Here is a 25,953-nt window from a genome sequence, read left to right on the forward strand (position 1 = left end):
GGGCTCGCCCAGGTCTAAAATGAGATTTAAAGGCTGGTGGTTGGGTTTTTGCATCCTGACACGGCATCCGGGAATAGAAAATTCAGCTGATCTGACAATTATTGTAATTTTTCTCGCTTTTAGCTTATAAAGTGGAGGTTTTCTCCCTGTCTGAGTGGGGTTTGACTATGAGAGGAGGCTGGGGAAGTTACTCCCAGCCCCTGAAGTGACATGGATGGACTTCCATCCATCTCAGTATCCTTGATTCAGAGCCCGATATCCCAACTGTCGGGATGAAGGGAAGGGGTGAAAGTGGAAAAAGAGCCTCCGCTTTCCTGCAGCCCCATTTCCAGCCTGCCTTTAATTACTGGATTCATTTGTCGTGCATTATTGCACTTACCGCTCACTTCTGGCAGGGACTGGACCCTCCTCTTACCCTCCTTGCTGGGAGACGTGGAGAGGGGCCGAAATATTTTAAAGACGTTTTAATCGCCAGACTTTTTATTTTCTTTCTCTCCGAATCGTATTTACGGTTTTCTTCCCTCAATTTTTTGCCTGTGACTGGAAAACGCATTAATAAAAAAATCTGGGGGAAGAGACGGAAATTCAGTGAGTCAGGCTAAAGCTGCTCCAGCCAAAAGAGAAAAAAATTGCAAAGAAAAATCTTAAACTAAACTGTGGGATGACACACGGCGCTCCCTAATACGGTCTGGGGTGCGAGGCAAAGTCTGCGTTGGACTGGCTGTCCCAGCGACAAACAGAGCTGCCAGAGGTACCTATTGTTCTGCCCCTTCTTATCTAAATGGAGCAAATATCCTGTATGTAAAATATATATATATATTTTCATCAAGAAGGCAGGACCAGCAGAGAGACGAAAGTTTCCTCCTCGAGTGACTTCACTTCCCAAAATTAGCAGAAAAAAACGTTTCATCCGGTTAACTGTATCTTTTTCGCTCTGCTGCAACAACCGAAGTTAAAAAAAGAGAGAGACGGAGAGAGAGGGAGGGAGAGGCAGAGAGGAGGAGAGGGGGTACAGAGAGACAAGCAAAACTGCTGGAAGGACAGGAAGAAAAGCTGAAAGAGAGAGAAGGATAAGGAAAAGGGGAAAAAAAAAAACCAAAACCAACACAACAAAAAAAACCCCAACAAACTTCAGGAGGCTTCGGTCGCAGGCTAAACCGGGTCAATGTGTGGAATATTGCTGGTACCGGCTGGAAGTTGTTCTAGATGGACGGCACTATTAAGGTAAGGGCGGCTGGGGAGAACCAGGAAGGGGCTCGGGGGGAACCGGGAAGGGGCTCGGGGGCTCTGTCCGGCTCTGCCCCTCCGCCCCGGCGCGGCCGCTCTCTCGTCCTCCGCCCCAGCGTTTCGGGGCTCTCCCCTTCTCCCCCCGGTACTCATGGGGTCCGCAGCCGTTCGGACCCCTCTCGGCGGGGCGGTGCGGGACCCGCCACCCGCCTGCTCCCGCGGAGAGGCTGCGGGGACAGGCGGAAAAGCAGTGACAGCTCCTGCCCTTGGGGCTGTGCCCTGCGGAGAGCGGGACGAGGCGGGGGGGAAAGGCTGGGGCTGCCCCCAGATGTGCGTGTGTGCCCCCAGATGTGCGTGTATGTCCCCAGCTGTGTGCCCCCGGCATTGCGACGTTAGCCGGCTCCGGTTTCCTCACCCGGCCCTGCTTGAAATGCATTGCTGGTTCTGGTGGTCGCCCGTGCTTTTCCTCCAATAGTTTTGATTTTGGGGTTTTTTGGGGGGGCAGGGGAGAAGAGAGCAATTTGGAGGAGAAACAACACCCCAGCTTGGGGCGAGGCAGGGGGAAGGGGAAGCAAAGAGTGTGGCAAAAAAACCACCAACATAACCAACCTCTGGTGGCCTTGAGCAACCAAGGACACTGCTGGGACTCAGAGAGTGGTTCCCCCTCCACTCCCCATCCAACCGGCCTCTGCAAAGATAAACCAAGCTTTTTCCAAGCTCCTCAAGGTGGCTCACGCCGTTTCCCAGAGCCTAAGCAGCAGAGGGTTGGCTTCCTTGCTTTTGGGGACCCTTGTGCAATTCTTGCAGACTCTTCTTGAGGGAGCGCTATAGCACAGAAGCAGCTTGAACAGAAGAGCCTTGAAGCGAGAGACACTGTGGGTGTGTTTGGGCTGGAGGATTTCGAAAGATGCCTATCGCCTGGGTGGGGTGTTGATCTCTTCTTAAAAGTCTTTTTTTTTTTCTTTTCTGCTGACCTGGTGAGAAAGAAGCTGCAAACTGGCAGGAACTGAAACTTTCTCCCTTAGATTGAAGCTTGTGACAAGTGCGCTGTTTGGAAGGGTCTCAAAAGAAGGGGGAGAGAAAGAGATGAGCGGGAAGAGAAAATGGAAAGAGCAAAGAAAGAGGGAATGAAAGGGTGAATGTGAGAAAGCAGGAGCATTGAAAGCACAAAATTTGGGAGGTATGGCAGGAATAAGACGCATCTCCACCCCGCGCCTTCTCAGATCTATAGCAAAAGTAACCTGGGCCTCATTCAACACACATTTAGTGCACCACAACCTTCTTTGCTTTGTGGAGCCCTTAAATATTGTGCAGTGGAAGTGCAGAAATGTCCCATCTGCCCGTTTGCTGCAGTGCGCACATGGACTTGCTTTTCTATACAGGCCACGAGCTCCTTGCACCACCCTCTGCAAGGTGCTGGAGTATTCCCATGACCCATGGGAGCTCACCCCGTGTTGAGACAGATTATTGCTACCCCCCCATAAAACCCTTGGTTTGGAGATGAGGAACTGCGACACTTCACTTAGAGTCACGCTGGGGAGGCTGCGGCCAAAGGAGGAACTCGGCCGCATCCCAGGTCACTGCCCTGGCTCCTGGATCTGCTCACTGACTCCTCCGCAGCCTCCTCTTGTATTGTCCTGCTCCACTTCTAGTCCAGAAATAACTTGGCTGTTCCAGCTAAGAGAGACGGGATCCAGATTCACCAGTCGACTCTTGGGTTCATTTACTGAACAGTTCCACGATCATCAGCAACTTGCTGCAGGTCCCCATGTCCTGTTTGCCGCCTCCTATAATTTATCCATTTTCTGCACCATGCATTAGTGCGCTCGGGATTATCTGAGACTGCTTGCATGTTTTCTTGCTGGGGAGAAAGAGAGTGAGTTCCCAAGGAATATCAGGTTGATGGATTTGCTGCAGTTCAACACTAAAAGGAAGGGTTAGCCCACCTTGCTGAGCCTGATTCAGGTGAAGGGCAACAGGAAAGGATGTGGCTTGAGATGCTTAAACGTTTTAAATGCACTGGGCTTTGTAAAGTGCTTCAGGGTGGATTTTCTAAATTCGAGGAAATAGTAAAGAAAACCCGTATTGTATCCAGAGGAAAGCGATTTAAAAGCAATCGCATCCTCAGGTCTGCTCTCCTGTAGGTTGTATGTGTTGATTTCTCTCAAAGCTGTGCATTTAGGTTGGGAAATAATAAGGCAGAAAGATGCATGTAAGTGACAAGAGAGTAAGAAAAACCGAGAAGAAGCCTCTTTCCTTATCTAGAGCAAGAACACAGTGACTGACCAGATGAAATCTGTGTTCCAGCCTGGTTAAGAAGCGCTTCCCTCCATAAACTCAGAAATACATGTCTCTGTGTGGAAGATAAGTGCTGTGCAACACAGAATAGATACGGGGCCGGGGGGAGGCTGCTCATTCTGGGTGATTGTCTTCAGTTTAAACAATACAAGTGACTTTCTTCAAGTCCATATAAAACCACCCCACAGACTAATTGTTCTAATTGAGCCAAAGACTTTCAACTGCACACCTGGCAGATGCAAAAGGAGTTTGCGTCCAATCTACTACAAAAACCCCTCCCTTCACCCTGTGGTCCCCACTGTTGTGCCTATCCTCTTTAACCTTTTCATGCCATTCAGAAAGAGTTTTGCCACCAGGCTCTCTGACAGCTGGTTTTGCTCACAGAGCACAATCGGATGTGGTCAGAATGATTGGGTGACCTCTGCATCCTTTGGGGACATGATGTGCATGTGTGAAGTTATCAGAGTTTTTTAACCCAAAGCTCAGGGAATTTCATGGATATAAGCATGTATTATGGGATCAGCTCAGGGCTGTAAGTCACCTTTCCCCATCATGTGCTGACTTAGGCCACAAGTAATATTGCTCAGCCAATGCACCGGCTCTAGAATGCGCCTTTATTTCTTCATAAATAGCTATTTGAGGGGAATTAGATCACTTACTGAGGTGTCAGGGGGTAATTTTTACTGCATTCTTCAAATTATGTGTGTAATACCTGACATGGGAGGCGGACTGGCTGGTTTTGAAAGTGACTTGTAGAGCAAAGCTCTAAGGTGTTTGTGGAGAAAGAAGAGCAGCAAATCTTTATCTTCATTAGTTCATTTCCATATTCAGTTCACACTCCGTGAGCAGTTGCAGATGATGATTTGGAGCCAGCGAAACTCATCACAGTTTGTGTTTGCACTAATTTTAAATAGTCTGTAACGCTTTTACTATATGCCTCCAAATCACATCTTCTTTGGGTTAACATCCCACTTTGGCTTAGTTTACATTGCATCTGAGGGGCTTTGGTTTTTATTGCCTCAAATTAAAGCAAAAAAGGGTGCATCTAATCTCAACAAGATGCCCGTGCATGGGCTTGCCCACAACAACAAATGGTGTGGTTTTAAGCTGGTTTAATTGTTTCAGTTCCACTTTACATGTGGATTATCATTAAAGTAAATACACTTGCCAAAGCCTGACTGTTAATTAAAAAAAAGCACATTTTGTGTAACTGTTTCTTTCATTCCATGAAAATATATTTATCCTTATGTTCTGGATATAAGAGAGAAATGATCTGAAGGACATTCAATGGTAATTTGGCATTATTCAGGTAGAGGACAAAACCATCTGATATCTCCAGGGCATAAATGATGATATTTATTGATAGTCCCTATTCAGGTGACATTGATACTGCATAATGGCTTTCTAACAGCAAAAACCTATTAGAAATGTTTTGTAATAGGGATATTTTTATGATGCTACTTCGTTTTCCCTCCAAGACCTGTATGCAAACACGTGCTGTTTGCCATGGTGTGTATTTACAGTCGCTGCAGTGCTGGGTGCTGCCGACTCGAGGGGTTCAGAACTAACAGGAATTTGCTATGCAAGCGAATAAAAGGTGAATTATTTCAGAGCTGGTAAAGCAAGCAGCTCTGCCGCTCTGTACTAGAATCGTTCCTGCTATGGGAAGGAAGATTAGTCCAGAGCAAACCTAACACACAACAAACCAGCACCAAGTGCTTCGATTTTAGGCACTTGGGGTTTCACTCAGAGGCTTTAAAGAGGTGCTGAGAGGCTTGTGTAGTTTCTCTCTACCCCTGTGGATTTTACCCTAACAGGATGTGGTCACTTTAAGTAGTAGCATGCATGTCTTGAGGATTTCATGCTTTTATTGTAGCTATTTATTTAAATTCCGTGATACTCCTGCTGTAAGATGGGGTGGAGGCTCAGCTGCTATCACTCCTTGCAGCATTTCTTCTGAAGAGAGTCTTGATGTGTAAGAGTGGAGCAATTCTTAGGAAGAAGTCTTATGAAAAAGGGACAGAAATGAAGAGAAGCAAAGAGGAAGGTTACACCTCCAAGTGAGGTCTGAGATGGCATGCTGATAAGGTGAGATATGCTGGGGGAAGGGCATTTATAGCCATTTTTGCAGGAAGTAGAGTTGATTTTCTTCAGGTCTCTCCTTCCTGGCCTTTCTCAGAAGGATCAGGCTTGTGAACTTCTGAACGTACAACCTCATGGCACAGAGCATCTTCCGTTTATTTTCTCCCAGTGAAGCATCAGCATGTGAAGTTGTTGTGCAGCACCCCTTTGGAAAAGGAAAACTTCTCATTCTGCATGAGTTTACTTGACCACTTAAAGAAAGACCCTGTGTCCCATCCAAGTGCAAACATGCACAAGCAGGAAAATTAAAGGAGCCAAGGGAGCCTTAACTGCAGATTTTCAGATATTTGTGGGTTTGCTAAACACCTCACGTTGCATGGTGTTTGTGCATGAATGTGTGCATGGCTTGCCTAGAAAAAACGGGTCAAATATGTTAAGTTCAGCTCTACGACTTGGTCAAACAAAGCCCTGTTGCACTTCCATGGGTGATGCCTCAGAACGCTTTCTGAGTGAACAAATGTTTTCTTACAAGGCCATGAGTGCGTATTTATAGCTGTTTTCGAAAATACACACTAAAATATCACCACGTAAATGTGGGTTTTCTGCCTCCTTCTGGAAACAATCCGCCCGATGGCAGACCTGAGTCTCTGTTAACGTGGGTGCTGCATCATCGCAGCCACCTGGTTAATAACTTATCACCATATGTATAAACAGCAACGTGTTGTACAGGACAACGTATCATCTACTCTACTGAGTTCCAAATATCAAAGCCTTCAAAATGTTCATGCACCTACTGCTTATTTTCTTTCTTCCTCTCATTGCCCAGGCCACATAATTACCGATGCATATCTACACAGCTACTAACCCTGATCTAGAAACCCGTCTCTTGTAGTAAAGCCGCAAACGTTAACTCCCTCCTCCCCCACCTCCGCCACCAAAAGCTTTTCCTTTAGCTGTAAGACAGAGACCTAAACAAAAGGGATGTATGTTACCGTATGTTACTGTTGAAGACACACAAGTGTGTCCTGATGAACCTTCTGTTTACCAAATAACACCCAAAGCAAAATTTTGAAATAATGACCTGGCAGGGACCATCAGTATTTGATACCAGAGACACTTTGATGCATCTAATTCTGTTTTGTTTCCATGTTTTGAAGCCAGGCCCTAAAACCAGGTATGTAAGTGCATTTTATCTAAGCAAGCAGTTGATTTGTAAAGGTTCTGGCAGCCTGTAACTCCCATTAGATTTGCAGGTAACTGTTCCCTCTGAAACCCAGGCTGTTTTCTTGGTGCTTTACACGGATTCTATATGCAAACACGGTGATTCGTGTTTGCAAAACTGCCTAAGGGGCATTGAACATTCACCTCTTAGTGGAAATAGATGGGAGAAATAGGTCTAAATCCCACAGATGACTTGCAAAACCTCTGTCTTTGCCTGTCTTCAGCACTGTATGATGATAGAAATTCTTCTTTTCCTGATTTTTTTTTCTGAAATACAGTCAGAAACACCGTGCATTAGAGGCTCCTGTAGTAAATGTTACGGATATAGCTAAGCTTACTGTATATTTGCAGTTATCCTGATCTTCCAGCACAGACCAACCCAGAGCAAAACTGACCACAGGGCTGTAAAGGAGTAAGAATCACCTAAACCCAATATAATCCTCCTCCACCCAGCCTGACCAAGCTGCACACCAGGAGTGGAACGTTATTGTACTGCCAGTCACGCAGAGGGAGTGAAAATAACACAACAGGCCGGAGAGCCTTTAATTAGTCATTTACCGATTTTTCACTCAGCAAAGCCCTGCCCTTCTTAACTAACGCTGGTTTTGATCTGAGGGGAGGCGATAAATCAGCAATACAGGGTTTCTTAAGGCTGGTTAATGAGTGAATCAAAGAAACCGGTGTCAGGTATGGTGGGGTCAGTGGAAGGTGTGGTGAGCTTGGGAAACCGATTCTTGTATGATGAGAAAATTCTTGTTTGAATGTTTTTTTAATAGCAGCTTTCTTTTCAAAAAAGAAAATAAGGAAAATATTAGGAGAGGTTAAAATACCTTTATTTTTACAGTTAAAAGTAGAATTTGGCGCTCTGTTTTTTTTCTGAATAGCTCTTCTTGTTGTTCCAAGCTTGATTGACTTATAACTGCATCTGAACGAACCTCCCATCAGTTCCTTTTTATCAGCCAAAGTGAGACTTCCTGTGCTCCACAGTCTGGTTTCCTGATGTGTTTCCTTTTTCCTTTTAACAGAACAAAGGAAACTGTAACTCCTCCACTGCTCCTGTTCCAAATCTCCTTGGGACTTCATTTAATGTTAGCATTGAATATTTGCCTTCATTTTTTTTTTCCCTGCCTAGAGTGATAGTGCCCTCTTCATATCTAACTGAGCTTTGCAGTGGGGGGGCAACAACTACCATAGGTCGCTGTTGCAATGAAGCCACCGTGCTCTCGTCTACCAAAATAAAGCAGAAAAGGGAAAATCTTGGCCAAAGACTCTGCATGTTACTAGAGATGTGGGTTTTTTAATATTCTGCTAAAAGCGCTTCTGAACACAACTGTTAAAAAGAAGCAACTACACAAGTACCGAGTTATATGTTAACACAGAGATAAGCGCAAACATAGGCCTGATTCTGAGTAATATACACTGGGTATTTTCAAATTCCCACTGAAATCAGTGCAATTTGTTCATACTGAAAGTGCCTTTTTCCATTTATCCAAGGAGAGGGGAAACCACAAGTTCAGCCCCTCCAGAATAGGTGCCTTCTACCCAAAGTTAATTGAAGGATGATTGCAGCACATCCGCTAACAAGAAGAGTTTCCAGGGATCCAAGCCTAAAGGAGGAGCAGGAACTATGTTATTTTAAGCAAGGAAAAGAATCAGCATCATTGCCCTCCTACAGAAACCTTTCTGCAGGTTTCGCTGTACTGATTTGACGTTTTCTCAAGAATCCTATGCCTTTACATTGAAAAATGTAATTTTTTAATCAAATAATTTCACATTACCTAGGGAAAGGCATTAGAATATGATATCCCTTCTGTAAAATCTGGTAAAAATCAAGGAAGTTTCACCTTTTCTGCTGTGTTCTGTTTATGGAACAATTTCTATACAGTATAATTCAATTTCCATAAAAACTCCATTGATTTAATCCCTATTAAATTCTGAGGATTTGTCCATGAGGGTCATGTTGCAGTTTAGGACAGACTCCTGATTAGAACCAGAAGTCGTGACTCGTATGATTAATTCCCTGTATTATGATAGTCGTCCCCAGAGGCTCCCACCAAGATGAACCATGGCACGTAGCTGGAATACAAGACAATAATCCGAGCAGACAAAGGAAAAGAAAAAACTAGGAGGTGAAATACAGGAAGCAACTGATCACTCCACAAGTCACCATCAGAGGTGCAGAGAGTCCTGGTGGGAGTTTGGACCTTAAACATCCTTACGTGAGCTTTACAGAAAAATTACTAGAGCCAGAAGTTACTGATCCACGTACAAGCTGAAGCTGATCAGATCACCACTTATAAATTGATCCCGAAAGACTGAAAGTTGTTTTGGGTCGTTATCACAGTTGCTGTGGGTGTCTTTGAGGCAAACTGAGATTCTAGGCTGAAGTCTGGGTAAGTCCTGGTCCTTCAGAGATGATTTGCTGCAGCAAGAATAATTTACCTGATTATAACACTCCCGACACAAACTTGCTTGCAAAATTTATGCGACATGCGTGGTAACATCCTTCTTTAATTAGGTCTAATATGCACATGTATATCTTTCTACAGCACAAATATTTATGTTTTAGTGATATTTCGAGGAAACATAAACTAGTACATCTGGCTTCATTAGAACCAAGGAGGATTTAAAAGGAGCATGCACTGAAGTGATTTGTTGGGCAAGAACTCTCCGTGTCATCCTGCACATGTTACCAAAATTGTCTGTAACAGCTCCACTGTGACTAGAGAACGAATGACCATATGTTAAGTGAGGAACAGATGCACGGAGAAAACCAGTTTGTCTTACCAGGATCTGGGGGGGGGATTTAATGACATACATTTCTTCTGAATCCCATTTTCTACCAGACAAGTGCGTGTGCAAATTTTGTGCGTCCTACATTTTACCCGAGTGTCTGAGAGCAGAGGTTTTCTCCTTCTCACAGAATGCGGGGTGGTTATAAATGGACGGAATAAGCTTGCCCTTAGTTGCCTGCTCTTCATTTTTGGTATTCTCATATGTCATCTCTGCTTCAGGAAGGATGTAATTATGGTTGATCGTTAGTGTCATGAATTATTTGTGCTACAGTAGTGCCTAGAGACCGGAGCGGTCCCTGTTGTGCTAAGCATTGTGTGTAACAAGAGATTCTCCTAAATTCCTGAGGAGTGAAGAAAAGTTAAGGCACTTGATTCGAACTCCAGAGTGGACGCAATTGTTGAGCTGTCAGACATGACCATGCTTTATCGTTCCTTTGCCAAACTCTTCCAGGTGTCTGTAAAGGATGGATGGATGGATCCCCTTTCCACCACCCCTGCTCCCCACTCAAAAGGACTTCCACAAGTCTCCCAGCTTAAACAGCGCTTTCCCTCCCCTAATTTTATGCCCCGGTGTGTTTACAGACCACTGCCATACCTCTCTATATATTTGTTTTGCCAGGTTAAACAAAGATTCTCTCATCTCTTTCATATCCCCCCTCTCCCGGTTGTTCCTGAGCTGCACCTGTTCCCATCTGAGTTTGTCTTTCCCAGCGTGAGTCACCGAGTGCCACACGCTGTCCCAGTGCTCGGGGTGAACACACACCGGGAGAAGCCTCCCTGGTGCAATTCTGGGATTGCAATGAGTTTGCAACAGTTTTGTTGGTTTGTTTGGGTTTTTTTTCTACACTTCTGGTGAGTCAGAAAAATCTGCGAGCAGTTAATTCACCCCAGTCTGCGTCCTCAGCAATGCGAAACATGGTTCAGTTGGTTGTTCTGCCACAGGTTTCCTGTCTGAGTTCAGGGATTTCACTTCATCTCCTTTTCTCATCTGCAGAAACAAGCAAATCCTTCCTTTCCTTCCTGCCTTGTCTGTTCGATTTGGGGTAGATGCTCCTACATGGTGAGACTGACTTAGATTTGACCTGTGAGCCGCAACTACAATGATCTCAGTGCATGTCCTGCAATGCAATATAATGAAAAGAAACAGACCCAGTGGTTCTTGCCATTATGTTCTTTATAAATAAATGTTCAGCAGCCTTCTGTTCCTGAGACACTGGCATAGCCAGCAATGTTTTATTTGTATCCAGGGTTTGTAGCTCTGATGGGCAGGCTTGTTTTCCTTTAGCACAAAGACCATTACAAACAGTCCAGAAGGAGTAAGAAAGGTGTGAAGTCCAACAGGTTTTCCAGATTTTTGCAACAAGGAGGAGTCCAGCAGAGTTCATTCACACACACAGCACACAAGTTTCAGCTGGGCCGAAATACTGGATGGTTTCTTACACAAGCCAGACTTCTACATGTTTTAAGAACCAGCAGCCAGCACACGGTCAGGACCCTGCTCTGATTGTCTGTTTCTGCCATTGACTTCTTACCCTTTTGCAGCTCTAGGATTGGTCGTTTCAAAACTAGCAGCTGCAGACTAACAAAAATAATTTTAAAAAGACTTAAATAATTAGCATAACCCTAAACCACAGAAACCCTGTTTGTGAGCAGCGCTTTTCTCACCACGCACAGCTCTGTGCCAGCCTGAAGGAGCTTTAGCTGACACGCCACACAAAGGCGTTTGGAAAGGTGCGATGTGGAAGGTGCGTGTGCACCCGCGGAGAGGTGAATTGTGTTTGTAACAGGTTCGTGTAGCGAAGAAGCAGAAAGTGAAAAGAAATCCCTCTGAATCTTGACAGACCGTTCTCCCAAATAAGATGTGTCTTTCCAAGCCCTCCTTGCACCCACAAATACACAAGTCTTGTAGATACTTTAGCTCTGTGATCTTAAATCTTTAATAGCAAGTACAAATGTGTATATGTGATTTTTTTTAACAGAGATGAGCAGGCCTGCCACATTTTTAATTCAGACAGCAAGACAAAAAGCTATAAGGAATGTAACGGTGTGCAATGGGCTGTACCTGAGCATCAGGTGTATCTGCAAATGAGCTTGGAAGCAGAATTTGATATGGACAGTGGCAGCACATGTAGTGTTTATTGACACAAAGCTCAATGAATGGGCAATATAATCAGTAAATGAAGTGTTTTCTGAGTATCATCAGCTACAGTGGGTAGAGAGGTTTGTTTTAAGAACAATATGTTAGGGAACTACATTTTAAAAAGACATTCTGTGCTTAAAACATGAGGTTACTATCCAGGACACTTGACTTCCACTCCTGGCTCTGGCTGTGACTTTCTGTACAAGCACAGGAAGCCACTGAACTTCCAGGCAGGACTGGATATTCCCTGTTTTCCTCTTGCCTACCCAGATCCGGCGCTGTTTGGACTGGGAACCATCCTCCCGAGTGGATTGGATTTGCCCAGCGCTTGCACAGAGGCAACTCGAGGTTTACTCATCCTGAGTCAGGCGCTGGAGCGTTTCTCCAGGAATCACGTCCAAGACGTGCACTCAGTTATTCCCTCTTCGTTATGACTGACTTAATGGTTTGTATAGATAAGGGTATTTCTAGAAGAGAAATACGTTCAGAAACCTGAAGTTATCTGTAGCAAAGTTTTCTTAGCATCTAAGCTCAGAATCAGTCATCTATTATTTAGCACAAAGATAAAGAGAAAAGATCTGTCATCTGGTATCCGCTCAGCAGATAACAATCCTGCTCACATGCCCTTTCTTTTGAAAAAGCTCGACTTTTTAAACAACTATGTTCAGTAATTACAGCAGAAACCCGCAAGTGGAGACTTCTCTTTCTTACCCAGAGACCCTGAGCAAACCATTAGACCTTTCTGTGCCTTGAGTTTCATAATTGTAAAATAATAATGGGTAATGTTCTTCTGAGGTAAGGCTAAAAAACTGACAAATCCTCACAGAGAGCCTTGTCAGCACTAGATAGAGAATGCTGGAGGTGCCTGAAACATCACTAGAAAATTCTCTCTGAAATGAAGTTCAAAGCAGCTGGATGCAAGAGGGAGGGGTTTTTGCAACTAGGAAAGCAGCGACACTATTTATAGGACCTAAAAAATGTTCTAGTCGCTTATGAAACACAGAAAAAACAGTCTGTTCTCTAAAGCCCAAGTAACCTAAACCAATTGCATTAACAGAAACGTGTTGCATTGAGCTCGTACAGTCCCAGCGGCTCAGCATGCGCAGGAGGGGTGGCGGCTGCACCCCGTGTCATCCGCTCAGCACCGCGCACTCTCATGGGCAGTTTGTTCTTTCCAGCCCTGATAATCAAAGATGCAAAGGTCACGCTAACTGTGGGTCACTTTTCTCGAGCAGAAAGGTATATAACGTGCACGTAAAGCACAAACAAATCTTTGATGAAAAGAGTCTGATGAGCAGCAGGAGAGCAGAGGCCAACCTGCTCGCTTTGCCCTTGCTGCTTGTTCACTCACCAACTTGCTCTCGCAGCGCTGCTATTGTTTGATTCTGACCTGCCGAGACAGGTGCAAATCTGCCTCCAGATCACACTTGGATGCATGGTGGGCAAATTTTCATGAGAGGCTGCAATAACAAGACGCAGCTTTAATCTCTCAGTGCTCTATAGAACTGGGAACCTCTTCTGCACGCACCTGACAGTGGCTGCGAGCAGGGACGCAGCACCCAGCTCGCTAAAAACAAGCGCTTTCCAATAAGGGGAGGGCACGCTGGGAGGTTCGCGCCGTTTTGTCTTGTCAGACAGTCATTTAGCAAGTGCCATTTGTTGCAAGCTGGTTATTAAAAAAACAAAAGGGAGAGAAAAACGCAGTTAAAATGAGTTTTGCCTTTTGAGCAAGCTCGGAGCCTTCCCCGCCCATGGAGCTCCGGAGCGTGGTCGGGTATGGGGGCGTTGCAGGAGTGGAAACCCTGATCACAGGTGCCAACATTTCACTCGGAGAGGCTGGTTCCTTACTCATCCTGATGAAAAAGATGCACAGGGTCAATAAGGAGATGCTCAAGATGAGCCAGACAGGCAACATGAGTCTTGGTCTCTTGATACTTGCTCTTCTGGGCAGAAGCATTAGTGTGTTTTAGAGGAGTGCTCCTTATTTTAACTGGCTCAAGGCACACAGGACCTTACTTAGTGTAGGAGCTGAGAAATGCACCGTCAAGAGCAAGTTTTCTCTCTCTAGTTGTACCTTAGGCAAGGTGGAAGTAATTTTTAGAAACACTAGGAAATTCACATACCTGAAGCATCATTATAAATTCATTCTACTGAAGGTAATGAAGATAGCCTGTTTTTTTGCCTCCCATATTTTTAGATGGACAACTGTATTGCAGATTAGATGAGCAGAGGTCTGATCCAACTAAATGCGGAGAAAGTGGTGTGTGGCTTGAGGGACATGAAGAAACAACCTAAGAAATCTGAGGAGTGATTCAGCTGACAAGAGTTATCAGGCAGGTGAAAACAGCAATCGAGGGTGGTGCGGTTGTGAGCTGCCTGTGTATTAATACTCTCGTGTCACCAAGCTGGGCTCATAATAAACACTCCATATGATACAAGCGCACGTGTCAGGAGGCATCTGGTTCTGGAGACCACATGGCCGGGGAGGCTTTGAGAAAGAAGAGAAAGAAGGAACAGGACGGTATGGGGCTGAGCTCTGTAGCTGGATGACACGGCAAGGCTGTTGCCAGCTCTTGTGGTATTTTCATCTGGAAAGCCTGAATTGCATTCTAATTACATAAGAATATCATTTATTTAATAAAAATGAGCTTATTAGCATCACAGAGAAGAGCTAGACAGTATGTCCTAAAAGGATTAGAAGCCCAGTTATAAATACAATTAGATTTCTAATCAAGATTGTGCTCAATTAAAAGGCTCTTGGTGCATGTCTACATGGGCACTTCCAGCTGATCTGACCCAGAAAAGCGTGAAGCCTGACACAGAGACACTTGTGCTTGTACAAAGAAGAAAAATAAAAGAAAAAAAAAGCTTTAAAAAGATGGCTTTAGGGGTCTAATTTTTGGCTGCGAGTGATGAATTGACGCACAAGGGGACAGGCAGAATCTGTAGGTGCCGACAGGGTCTAAATGCTGAGGATGCCCAACGGTGACTTTAAGGGCTGCAAGAAGATTCGAGTGGGTTTATACCTTAGACCAGGGCTGTCCAAATCAGAACTAAGCCTGGCAAAACCCCAGGAAAGGCCTTTTTGGGAGATGAAGTCAGATAAGTTGTTTTCTGCCCCCGCCAGCGCATTCCAGTTCTATTATTCCCTCTATCACACAGATGATAAAAGAAGGAGTGGGTTGAATCACGTTTATTAATTCAGAATGACAATAGGACACCTGGACTAGCACCTGTCAGAATATGATGCAAATTAGCCCGGGAAATCTGGTCTTGATCAGCGCAACCATAATGAAGCACTAATAGAACTGATAATGATTTGAAAAGTGTTCATAGGAACAAGCTTTGCTCAGATATTGGCTCAATTGCATTAATTAATGTGGTACATACAGAAATGTGGCATTGCTCCCATTCATTGGTGCTTTTCTGTTGCTGTTTGTTTTTTAAACAGACAAGCCCAAGACTTATTATATTTGCAAACAATGGCATCGTGGAGATGCTCTGTTTTACTACAAAGATAGAGGGGGACGATGTTTGAAAGCTAGAATTAAGCAGGATTTCCTTCTGTTTTCTCAAAGGAAAGGTTAACATTTGTTAATAACTGTCACAGGCTGTAAATGGCCTAAGTGTCATATGATGGATTTTTCTGATTGCTTTTAGTCGAGGTTTTTCGAGATCATGGGGTGTCAACAAAGAACCGAGCTGAACATTCATGAGCCGTTCCTGAGCTGAGCAAACCTCAGGAGATGGCACTGAGATAAGAGAAAACTGTTCTGACAATGAAGTAATAACAGGTTCTTGCTTCCTGAGTTACACTATTTTTTAATCATTTTAATGTGCCTTACTCTGTATCTCTCACTGAGATAAACCGATCTGCATAGCTGGATATATACTTGCATAGGTTTTGTGAGTGGGTGGAGTGTTTTTTACTCTACAGAGATATTGAGTTGTTATATTATCTATTTCATCTCCTGTATGTGCTTTTTTTCCCCCCTCTATCAAACTTTAGGCCGAATTTAGATGATCGGAATGAATTAGAAACAAGTCTCTTTACAATGTTCAAATCAGCAGAAAGATGGCAAGGCTGAGAATATGTAAATGATCTTTCCATTAAAATTATTAATTGTTCTGAATGCCTGCCCAGGAGAAAGGGATAAATGGGGAGGTATTTCATCATCCCACCTGAAAATAAAGGACATGGAAATGGTTCTCCAAAGAAAGAGAATTGCAGGAGTGGATTAATGTGTCCTGAAGATTGAGCCCTAGGTTCCGATAAAAGCATTTTTGTGTCATCAGTGTATTTGTTAATAGGATGCAAAATGCACAGAATTTCTGTCTCGGTGTAGGGTAAACTGCATTTTCAGAAATTCAGGACCACTGACATATGTGGGGTTTGTTTCTTTCTCATGACATATTATTGTGTGTTTGTAAATCTGGTGGAGCAAACAGATTTTGGGCAAACACACTGGTTACCAGGGCTCCTGTTTGTGCTGCAGAGAAATCCCCCAATCCAGCAAACCCCCAACAAGCAAAGAAAGGCAGAGAGGGAGCTCAGCAAGTTGAGCAGGGAGCACATGGGCTGAAACGCATGCAAATGTCCAGCTGACATGAGCTGCATCCTCTCCCATGAAAAACTTCATCATAATCTGTGCAGAAGCTCACTTAAGGATAAACACAATAATTCTATAAATACCCTGGGCCGTTTCCTGTTGTTCTTACTGCAGCTTGCACAGGGTTTGTGTCTGGGTGAGGGTGTGACTATAATCCACATAGTCACACATACATTAACCTCCTTCTCTGCTTCTCTGGCTGGTCATATCATGGGCTTGAGTAAAAATGGGGTTTTCTTTCTAAATAAATGCATTATTTGTCAGTTAACCTGTGGTTCATTCTGCTGAACATAACATTAAGCAGTAATGAATTGAGCAATATTCTTTATGTCAAGAATTAAGGCAGCAAAATGTGAAGCTCTTGTGCTTGTGAATAGAGTTGACCTGAATATGAGTCACAGTCACACACACTTTTCATCCCCAATTATTTCAATTTATGCACATTCTTATTTTTGGCCATCATACTTAAATGAAACACACCTTAAAACACAAATTGAGACAAGCAAGCTCCTGCTGGCATGTTTTCTGCTTCATATTCACTGCATTGTGCGTTTTGTTTAAGTGGATTTGTTATTTTAGTGAAAACAGAAGCAAAAGTTACACTTACATGGCTTGTTCATTCCATAAATAAAATGGGCAGAATGCAAACAAATTGCAGAGGGAGGCCCCTGACTTCTAATGTATGAATTAAGATTTTAGAGGACTAGACTGAAAGTTCCTGTAATTGTTAACTCAGCAATTTCATTCAAACCAATGTTTTTTTTAAATAGCATTGGCAACGTGCTCTTTACTCCAACGGAGACACTCTACAGCTTAAGTCTTAAAAAACCCCCTCCTAAAGTGAAATACAAACCCAGATTTATGTTACCCACACTTGCTAAGCTTGGATCTGCCTTTTAAATATGTGTTCAGTTTTAATCAGATGGTCAATCCCATCTTCATCCAACAAAAGCAATTTTAAATGGTTCCTTCAGTTAATATGAAAAAATGGTTGAAGAAGAGAATTTGGCCGAGATAGCGGGAGATGAACAAACTGAGGAGAAGCCGCCTCCTTTGTGAAAGGGACCAGGACCCAGTAGCTCATCCGTTTGCTGCTGTCCATAAGAAAAACGTGTTGATTTTTGCAAAGGATAATTGTAAAACAATTTGTCTGTGAATGCAAACAAAGGCGGCAGAGGGGGTGTGTGCAATGGATATGTTTGGTGTGGAAGGCGAGGAAGGAAATGGGGATAGCAGGCAAGTATGGGGAGAAAAAGGCCTGATGGTTGAAACAGAATCCTCTGTTCCTCCTCGTGTTTATTGAGGCTTTTTTTCTGTTAACTGAGTTAAGACAGAGAGTGGGTTTTTCATAAGCTTTAAATGAGGGATAAAATGTATTCTCCTTGATTGATTCATATTTATTCCTTTGAAGAGATCCCTAAAGAAAATACCTCATGTATCACTCTGTAGCTGAGCATCTAAAGCAGTGTCACTAGAATCCAAACCGCCATTGCCATTGCATTTTTTCCGCTGCTTCCCCTACACTTCATTGTTTTTCTGGAGCCAGAGACATGGTCTGATGGTCTGGTCTGATCTGTAGCCACTGGAAGCTGATTGAGACTCTTCTGCGAAGACAAAACCAGAGGGTGCTCTGTGGTCTCTGCTTCCCCACACCCACATTTATCTGCAGCATTAACACGTTACCACATATAAGCTTTTGCCCCACCAGCTCTTGTTGGGAGATGACTCATATTTCCAGGTAGGCTGATCTATTCTCACACCTGCAGGTGGAGGTTTAGCAACATTAATATTTATTTTTGACCCTTTGTTAGCTGTATTGCTTGGTACATGCCAGACCTCCAATCCTCCAGCCGTTTGTAGTTTGGCAAGTGAAATCAGCCAGAGCTAAGAACTACATAGATTTTCTTAAAAGATGTCTGAGCACCTAAATATATCTTTAGGTGTCTGTATAAACTCTTGAAAATATCATTAAAAGTCTACAGGCCATTGTAATTTTGCTGAGACAGATAGTGCATATTGTGTGTGTTTGAGTTGGAGTCGTTCATGCGTTCATATTTCAATGCATCAACATGCAAACACGGAAGACTTGACCAAGGATGAAGACAGAACTTTTGCTGTCTCGGTAGCAAACCTATAAAGGCTTAACTGGCCCTTTCTCCAAAAGCTGTAACAGAATTTACTCTGTGTTTATACATAAGAAGCTCCATGCTAGATACAGTCCGACTTTTTCCAACTTGGTGTCTTTCTGTCAGAAAGATGCAAGTTTATCCAAGTCCTACCTCTTCACTGGAAAGGTTGATTTTTGGTCAGTTTTCTCACTTGCTGAAAGCCCTACTTTGTGCTTCCTCAACTTTTCCAAGTTTTGTTTTGAAACTACTCTTTATTTAGAAACATAAGCCAACTGCAATATTTTAAGAAAAATGAAAAGGTTAAAACTGCAGTGAAACAGAATATCTGAAACAAAACGCTTCGCTTAACTTAAGGTGGACTTCTCTGGATAATCATTTTGACTTTTTGTCCGACATCAGGAGTGGAAAATTTCTCACAGACTCCATAATTTTCTCAGGATTTGAAAACAGCATCTCACCACATTGTGGGTTGTCCGTCTTTTACCCTGTGGCCTGGACGCCCCCTCATTTTGCACAGAGAACTTCCACTCGAGTCGAACAAACAATTTTGCTGCCTGAATGGTAAATGAGCCCACATCTCCCAAATATATTATCATTTTAGTATTGAAGCAACAGGAACATCTTCCTGTGCGCTTCCTTCTCACTTGAAAGCCGAGGAGATTTGGTATATCGAGGTGTGAACATTATTTGTTTTCATTGTGAAAGCACTAAGAGGGCAGAGATACAGAGCAAGACCACGTATGGACCAGTGTGCCAAGGTGCTGGGCTCAGAAAAGAGGAAAAAACCCCTAACAGCCCATTCCCTCAAGATATTTACAAGCCAAATGTTAAGTGAACAGTAATATATCCCTTGCACTGCCCTAGCCGCCTGGATATACGTGCAGATACTGCCTGAAACTCAATGTTGATATTGGTTTGGGACTATGCCAAGGCACGCCTTGGTTCGCTTTCTTTCTTTTTAAGCCCTCGATTTCACTAACAAATCAGGAATGGGTCTTTGAAGGCTGGTTGGTTGTTGGTTTGGTGTTTTTTTTGTCTGCAATGGTCTTATTTTCTTCAGAAAGAACGGAGCAAAGACAAGAGCAGAACCGTGCTCGGCTTTGAGCCAGGTAAAGACAGCGCTAAAAGGCTGCCAGAGATGACACCCACATTCCTTAGGCTGGGTTTAACTCCTCCTCTTCAGTGGCCTGAAAAATCCCAGCCAAGTTGATACCTATTTTTTTAATCCCTGTAAGAGTTTTAATAGCAAGCGAGCGTAGGTTCTTGCTTTTGCACAGAAGCCATCGCTGCCTCTCTGTAGGGTGGCTGTCTGGTTAGCACAGCCAGAATTAGGAGGGGAGCTATTTTATTAGCCGGTAAAGCTGATTGATTTATTAGAGCAGAAATCTCTCGCTAGCTCCGACACAGGTTATTCTCCAAATGCAAACTCTATTTCATTTCACACGCACAAAATAGCCAAAGCGCCTGTGTTATGAATAGACCCCTTTGTTACCCTGCGAATCGACAAGACAGACTGTTTAGTTCATGTCTGTACATTAGCAAAGGAGGACGGGGTCTGTGAGACAGATGTGGCCTTTAATTGCATGGAAATATTAGAAGATCGTTAAGCCATTTTTGACAGGGTTTTCCTCTGCCAGAGGGAGTAGAACCGTGTTTCGGGGAAGGCGCAAGGAGCAGCCCTGTCTTGCCAGCCCCACAAATAGGACCTTGTCCTACTCCCTCATCCCAGCGCTAAATAAAACCAGAGGAGATTTAGTCAGAAGCCCCATTTCCCTGCCAGAGCTACATCTCAGAAAGAACTCTCTTTAAATTGCATCTGATAAAAGGCTTTTCAACACAGCTCAGGGGACTTGCCCTGTTAGAGATAAGGCCAGCCCTATCTGCTCCGCTAAGAACATGGAGATGTGCCGAGACGCCTGCTTCTTATTTACGTTCGCATGATTTGGGTGTAAGAAACGCTTCGGCAAAAGGCAAAACATAGTGCAGTCATCTCAGAAAACATCACAGTGTTGCATGTTGAAGCTGTTCTCTATAGGAAAATGAGCTTTTGGGGTGAGCCTGGGGTTTAGTTTTAGTTTAGGTGCACATGTTGAAAAGCGTTTGGTTGCTTTGCATTGGTTTTCATGCTGTAAAATGAATATGACAGCCTCATGTCTGTCTGCACGGCACCTCTGAGATGCTGGCTTTGTCTATTAGAGATGTTGCTACAACAGCAGGAGCCTCACAGCTCCGTATTCACAGTTATCAAGTCAGAGCTGATGGTTTTCACTAAAAAAAATATCCTACCCAAACTAAAAATATCACATTGATTGCTACAGGTGGGGATTTGCTGGAGATCACTGGGATGCAGAGCTGAGTGACCTACACAAAGCCATAGCACTGAATGGGTCTCCATGCTGGGATTTAACTCCCAATCACACCGTGCTCCGTGTCTTGCCTGCTTTCCCTGCAGCAAAACCTCTGCAACTCCCTGTCATCAACTTGTTCCCGGCTCCTGCTTCACCAGGACCGAGGAGAACCGGGAGAAGAAGCCTTTAGATCTCACAGGTGTGGAAAACCATCCCTGAGCAGAATGCTCTGGAGGTGGCAGCAGCAAGGGACCTCATTTATCTGAGCAAGGCCCAGAGCCCTTCTCAGTGCTACTCTGATAAAACCAACAGACTCTGTTAATGGCTACTGATAAGAGATTTCAGTGAGTTTTCGCTTGGTCCCACAGGAGAACAGCTTTTGCTTTTGTCTGGCAGTTCTAGCCCTAGGATAACACTTGCTGCTTCTATGACCCCCTTCTTCCAAGGACATTGGATCACACTACAAATTCTGAGCTCTTTGGGGAGTAGGTACCATACAGAGAGGGAAACTGAGGCACGGGGACGTTAACAGGGACGTTAACACAGCTGTAAAAAAGCCATTTTAAAATTTTTATTCTCACATTATCTGTTCTTGAGTTAACCAGAAGGCAACATTCACTGGCTGATTCTAGTAGACAGGACACAAGAGATGGAGTTAGCAGTATATATTTAATCTGTATATTTGTTTTCAGCAATAGCTTTGCTCTAACATCAGCCATCAGAAGCTATTTTACTATTGCAGTTTCCTGAAACATGAGTGTTTGTAGTGTAGTCTTTCCTCTGTGATGTTTGATATCACTGGGAGCAGCACCTTGTCAACTCCTTTTTATATTGCAATGTTAACTGTGGGTTCCAACCCAGGTGCCAATATGGGATTTGGACATTTCATCCAAGAGGTGGGAGCGGTGAATTGAAGATTAAACCACCAGAGTTCCTTTGTAAAGAAATGAAAAGCCCCTGAGACCTTCCAGTGGTGTAACCCGGGTTTTCCTGTTCAAATATCTCGATGGAGATTGACGAAGAAAATATCTTGGTGTAATCCTGCTGAGCTGTTTTCCTTGGAATGCCGCGGGCAGGCTCGTTCGCAAAATCTCTGCTTTTCCTATAGGCGTGTGCAAGAAACGATCTTGTCGCTGGAGCCGCAGGGGCCGGGCTCGGCGCACAAGGAAAACACGGCGCTGTGCCATCCCAGCGGGGTGGCAGCCGCCAGCTCTGCTGCCAAGCGCCGGAGACCAGTTTGGAACCGGAGCAGGAGCCAGCGCAGGCTGGGCGTTCTGCACAAGGCAGCGGTGCTTGGCTGGGCCGTGGTGGCACCTACATTTGCAGCCAGGATCAGTGGGCAAAGGAACAGGAAAACCTGGTCTGGGTGTTGTTGCCAACTCTTTTGGCTGGTCGGTCTCATGAGTTTTAAATCTCCAATTATAGAGGGATTCAAGGGACTGGGGCTCGCAGCTCCCACAAAATGTCTGTGTGGTTTGTGTAACTTCAGACTCTTGTGAAAATCTCAACCTCGGGACTTGTTAATCCCAGTTTTTCTGGTTAAGAGGCAGATAACAGCTTCACAGGGCTCTATCAAGCGCCTGCAGATGCTTCTTGGGGCCGAAGTAGGTTCCTATGAGTCCTGAACCACCTCCCCCATTTCCTCTTATCTCCGTGCTCCACGTGACGCACACTTGACAGCGAGCCGAAGCAACCAGCGCTGGGCCCAAAACTGAGTTTCTGCCCTGAACACCATGAGCACTGAGGCCCTGACTGCACATTTAATCCCAGCATAGCTCAGGGACTGGGACCAAACCCAGAATGCAAACAGACTTGAGCCCAAACGCTTGAAATCTCAAGCCAGATCTGGTTTAGGATTCAGTGTTTGCCCCCTTTGCTGTAGCGTCCAGACCTTGCGATGTGCACTGTGGATGTGGGTGATGGATTGTGCCTTTTATTTCCCTTCGACTGAACCTTTCCATCACTAAGCACTCCCTCGGTGAGAGGCGTCGAGCTTTGCTCAGGACTCCTACCCCGTTCCACACACCGCGCTCTCTCCTGGAGGCTCTGCTTTGATTCTTTCACGCTGTTGTTTTTCCTTAGTCTGGAATAAGTCATCTTGGGCTGAAAGTGCATGTTTTGTTCTCTGCGGATGGAAACATAACAGCACCCGATGAAATGTTTCCTGATGGGCTTCCTGCGATTGTGAAGGGAATGGTGTCAGAGAACAAAACAGGATACGATTGCGGTGTTTGTGAATGTAACTGGGACAATGGTATCAAAGTGAAATAAAAAATAATGAATGGGCAGCGGCGTAGCGGTGAGTCAGAGCTCACAGGAACCTGAAATATTTGTGTCTCTCCAAACTGCCACCTCCCAGGTCTTGAATTCCTGGGAGAACACTCTTTTTCCAGTTTCCAGTGCTTTGGCGGTAGGAACCTCAACTGCAAAGATAAGTTTTTTTGGTTTGCACCTGTTCCTTTGTGCTTTTAAGGCTCCGTTTTATGTCCTTTCCCAAGGCACACATAGGTGTGACATAGCCCCTCTCACGACAAACCCCCCATACTTTTGGGTTTCTCATTTTACCATTTTCCTTTCTAGGGCGAATAATTTATTTTGCAAATATTAGATTGCTCTTTGCATGTGGAAAACAAAAAGAGCAGGATCGTTAGATAGTCTCGGTTTCTGGTCTGAGTAAAAATACCACCAAAAAGCTCTCCCTTCAGAGAAACGGTGGCACTATCGCAACAGGCAAATGCAGCTTAAAGTCAGCTCAGGTTTTCTGACACAAAGTGCTCGCTCAGTCTGCAAACACCTGATGAAATATTTGCCACCCAAAAGCAGCCCCTGGCACCACATCAAGGAGAGGAGCCGGGACAAAGCCGAGGTCAGCCCAGGATTCCTGAGCAAACTGCATTTATTCTTCAGCATCGCTTGGGTTTGTCAGGCAGCCAGACTCTGAAACCATCTCACAGCTTCTCCTCCCTGTGTCTTCGGCAGAAAAGACCATAAAAATGCTGCAATAATATTTACCAAAGCGTGTATGTTCACAGTTATATCCACGTGTCTCTGTTTACCAACACATCTGCTCAGTATAAGTCAATTATTTTACAAGGATGAGTGGGGGAAGGAAAATGAAAAGGAAGGTGAACTAAAACGAGGTGGATTTGACTGCCCTGCTCTGGAAAGGAATCAGCCACGTAGTGTCAAGTTATTCTTAGTGAGAAAAGCTGTGGGCAGAGATCAGCGGTGATATAAGCACATTAAACTGGCCAAAGAGAGTGTTAATTTATGGCAAAGGCTGATTGATTTTCTGGAAACATTACATAGCTTGGAAAAGATCTCGAGAGATCATCTGGTCCTCCCGCCGCAGCAGAGTGATGCTGATTAATTCATGGAGGCGAATCTTTTGTAGTTAAATTAGCTGCCAAAAAATGGAACCTGGCTCAAGCCAGGCCAGTGGCAAAGCTCCCAGCGCTTTCAGGAGGTTTAAGGTTTTACCCTCAAGGTTCAGGACTCATCCTAAATCATCTCCCGGGTGTGGAGCACTTGAAGTGGGATCTATGGACCCAGGGGTGCGGGGAAACCAGAACAGCGGTCGCTCCAAGATTTCAGAACCTGTATGATTGCGATGTGATCCATTGGACACGTCCCGCCTCAGATCGCACCGTATTACTTTTTAGAGGTCAAGATCAGTTGCATTCAGCTCTGTGTAAATATGAATTTGCAGACCTCATGTTAATATCGTAGTATTCTGTGAGTGTCCTGTCATGTTGGCATGGGTGTTTTGTGTGCTTGAGACCGCACAGAATCAGCTCCTGGAGATTCCCCGTGTTCAGGGCTGGGGCCTCCTTATCACCAGCCCTAACACAGCAACTTGCCATGTGTGTCCTGGTTATTCCCATTTGCTATTTAGCCTGTTGGAAACAAACCAACACAGGCTCTGAGCTGATTTATGTGAAGTCTAGACTGAGGGAAAAAGAGTCGTCGGTCCAGAGCCTATAAATGTGTGTATGAAGTCAAGTGCCTTCCTGAAAACCGAAGTACAGAAGCATGATTTTCTTTTCTCCTTTTTGAATCAGGTTTTGGGGATCTCGAGATAAAAATAATAAAGCAGTCATTTTCTCAACCTTCTTTTACCCACTTGGCATGAAATTTCATGCAAACAGTGAATATAAAAATGTAGAAGAGCAATATATTTCCTTATTAGACATTTTGCAAAATCATTTTGCCCCATTTTTTAGCTGCCTAATTTCAATGTGGTTTTGCTCATTGTGCCTATCTTATTCCTGCTTTGTTTCCCCACTGGAGTGAGTTACTAAGCTGTGGTTTCCCATTTATTTGAATTGTGAAGATCAGAGCAACACGGGACTGAAGGGGGCGGAAAGGCACAGACTGGGGAACGCATCCCTCTACAGGTTACGCCAAGGTCAAGGGCATGGATGGAACAATCCTCTGCCTTCAGTTCAGCGCCCAGTCCATCCTAATCTGCTGCCCCAAGACCGACATGGACTCTACTCCTTTTAAACTTTTACGTTTGACTCGTTTTCTTGTAAGTCTGATGCTATCTCGTCTCTGCTTGTCTGAGGTGTTGGCAGCAGAAGTGCTGACTTGTAAAACTGCCGTGCCAAAGTGATTTCTACTCGAGGAACGGATTCTCTGCGCTAACCTCGGGCCTTGTGTGAGGCCGGTTGCTGCTGGTACCTAATACTTGAGCGCTTTGCATTGTACATCTGGGCTCTTTAGACACTGAACTGTGCTGGTACCATTCTCTCTAGAAAAACATTTCAAGAGCTATTTTCCTGCAGGACAAAGAGTGGCAGAGAGATATTATTGGGAAAAAATAAAGTCACCCTCCTAGAGGCAGAAGAAATCTTTCCATGCATGGCATGGTGATTCAAGTACTCAGCATTTTCTTCTAAGTCAGACTTTGTGGAGGAGGATGAACCTTTGATCTTTAGCGATGCCTTTTAAATGTGGTTATGGCCAGAAAAGTGAACGCAAAGAGCTCAAAGTCAGTATTCAGTGTAAAAGAATTGCATGCACCTGGAAAGAGCCGTTATTGTAGATGTTGGGTTATACCTGGGATGAAGCTTCCCTTGCCAGTGAACTTGGATAAGATTA

General features: G+C 44.3%; 1 protein-coding gene across 1 annotated transcript in view; it reads left to right on the plus strand.

Annotated features, from left to right (window-relative positions):
* Window positions 1–447: 447 nt before the first annotated feature.
* FLI1 (Fli-1 proto-oncogene, ETS transcription factor) overlaps window positions 448–25,953 on the plus strand; it is a 58,771-nt gene continuing 33,265 nt past the window's right edge. Inside the window, exon 1 of the mRNA XM_082070346.1 lies at window positions 448–1,224. Within this exon, the coding sequence (XP_081926472.1) occupies window positions 1,207–1,224 (18 nt within the window). The 5' untranslated portion in view covers window positions 448–1,206. The remainder of the gene's footprint in view (window positions 1,225–25,953) is intronic.

This window comes from Streptopelia decaocto (assembly GCF_964273445.1).
Source record: "Streptopelia decaocto genome assembly, chromosome: 21".
Classification (NCBI taxonomy): Eukaryota; Metazoa; Chordata; class Aves; order Columbiformes; family Columbidae; genus Streptopelia; species Streptopelia decaocto.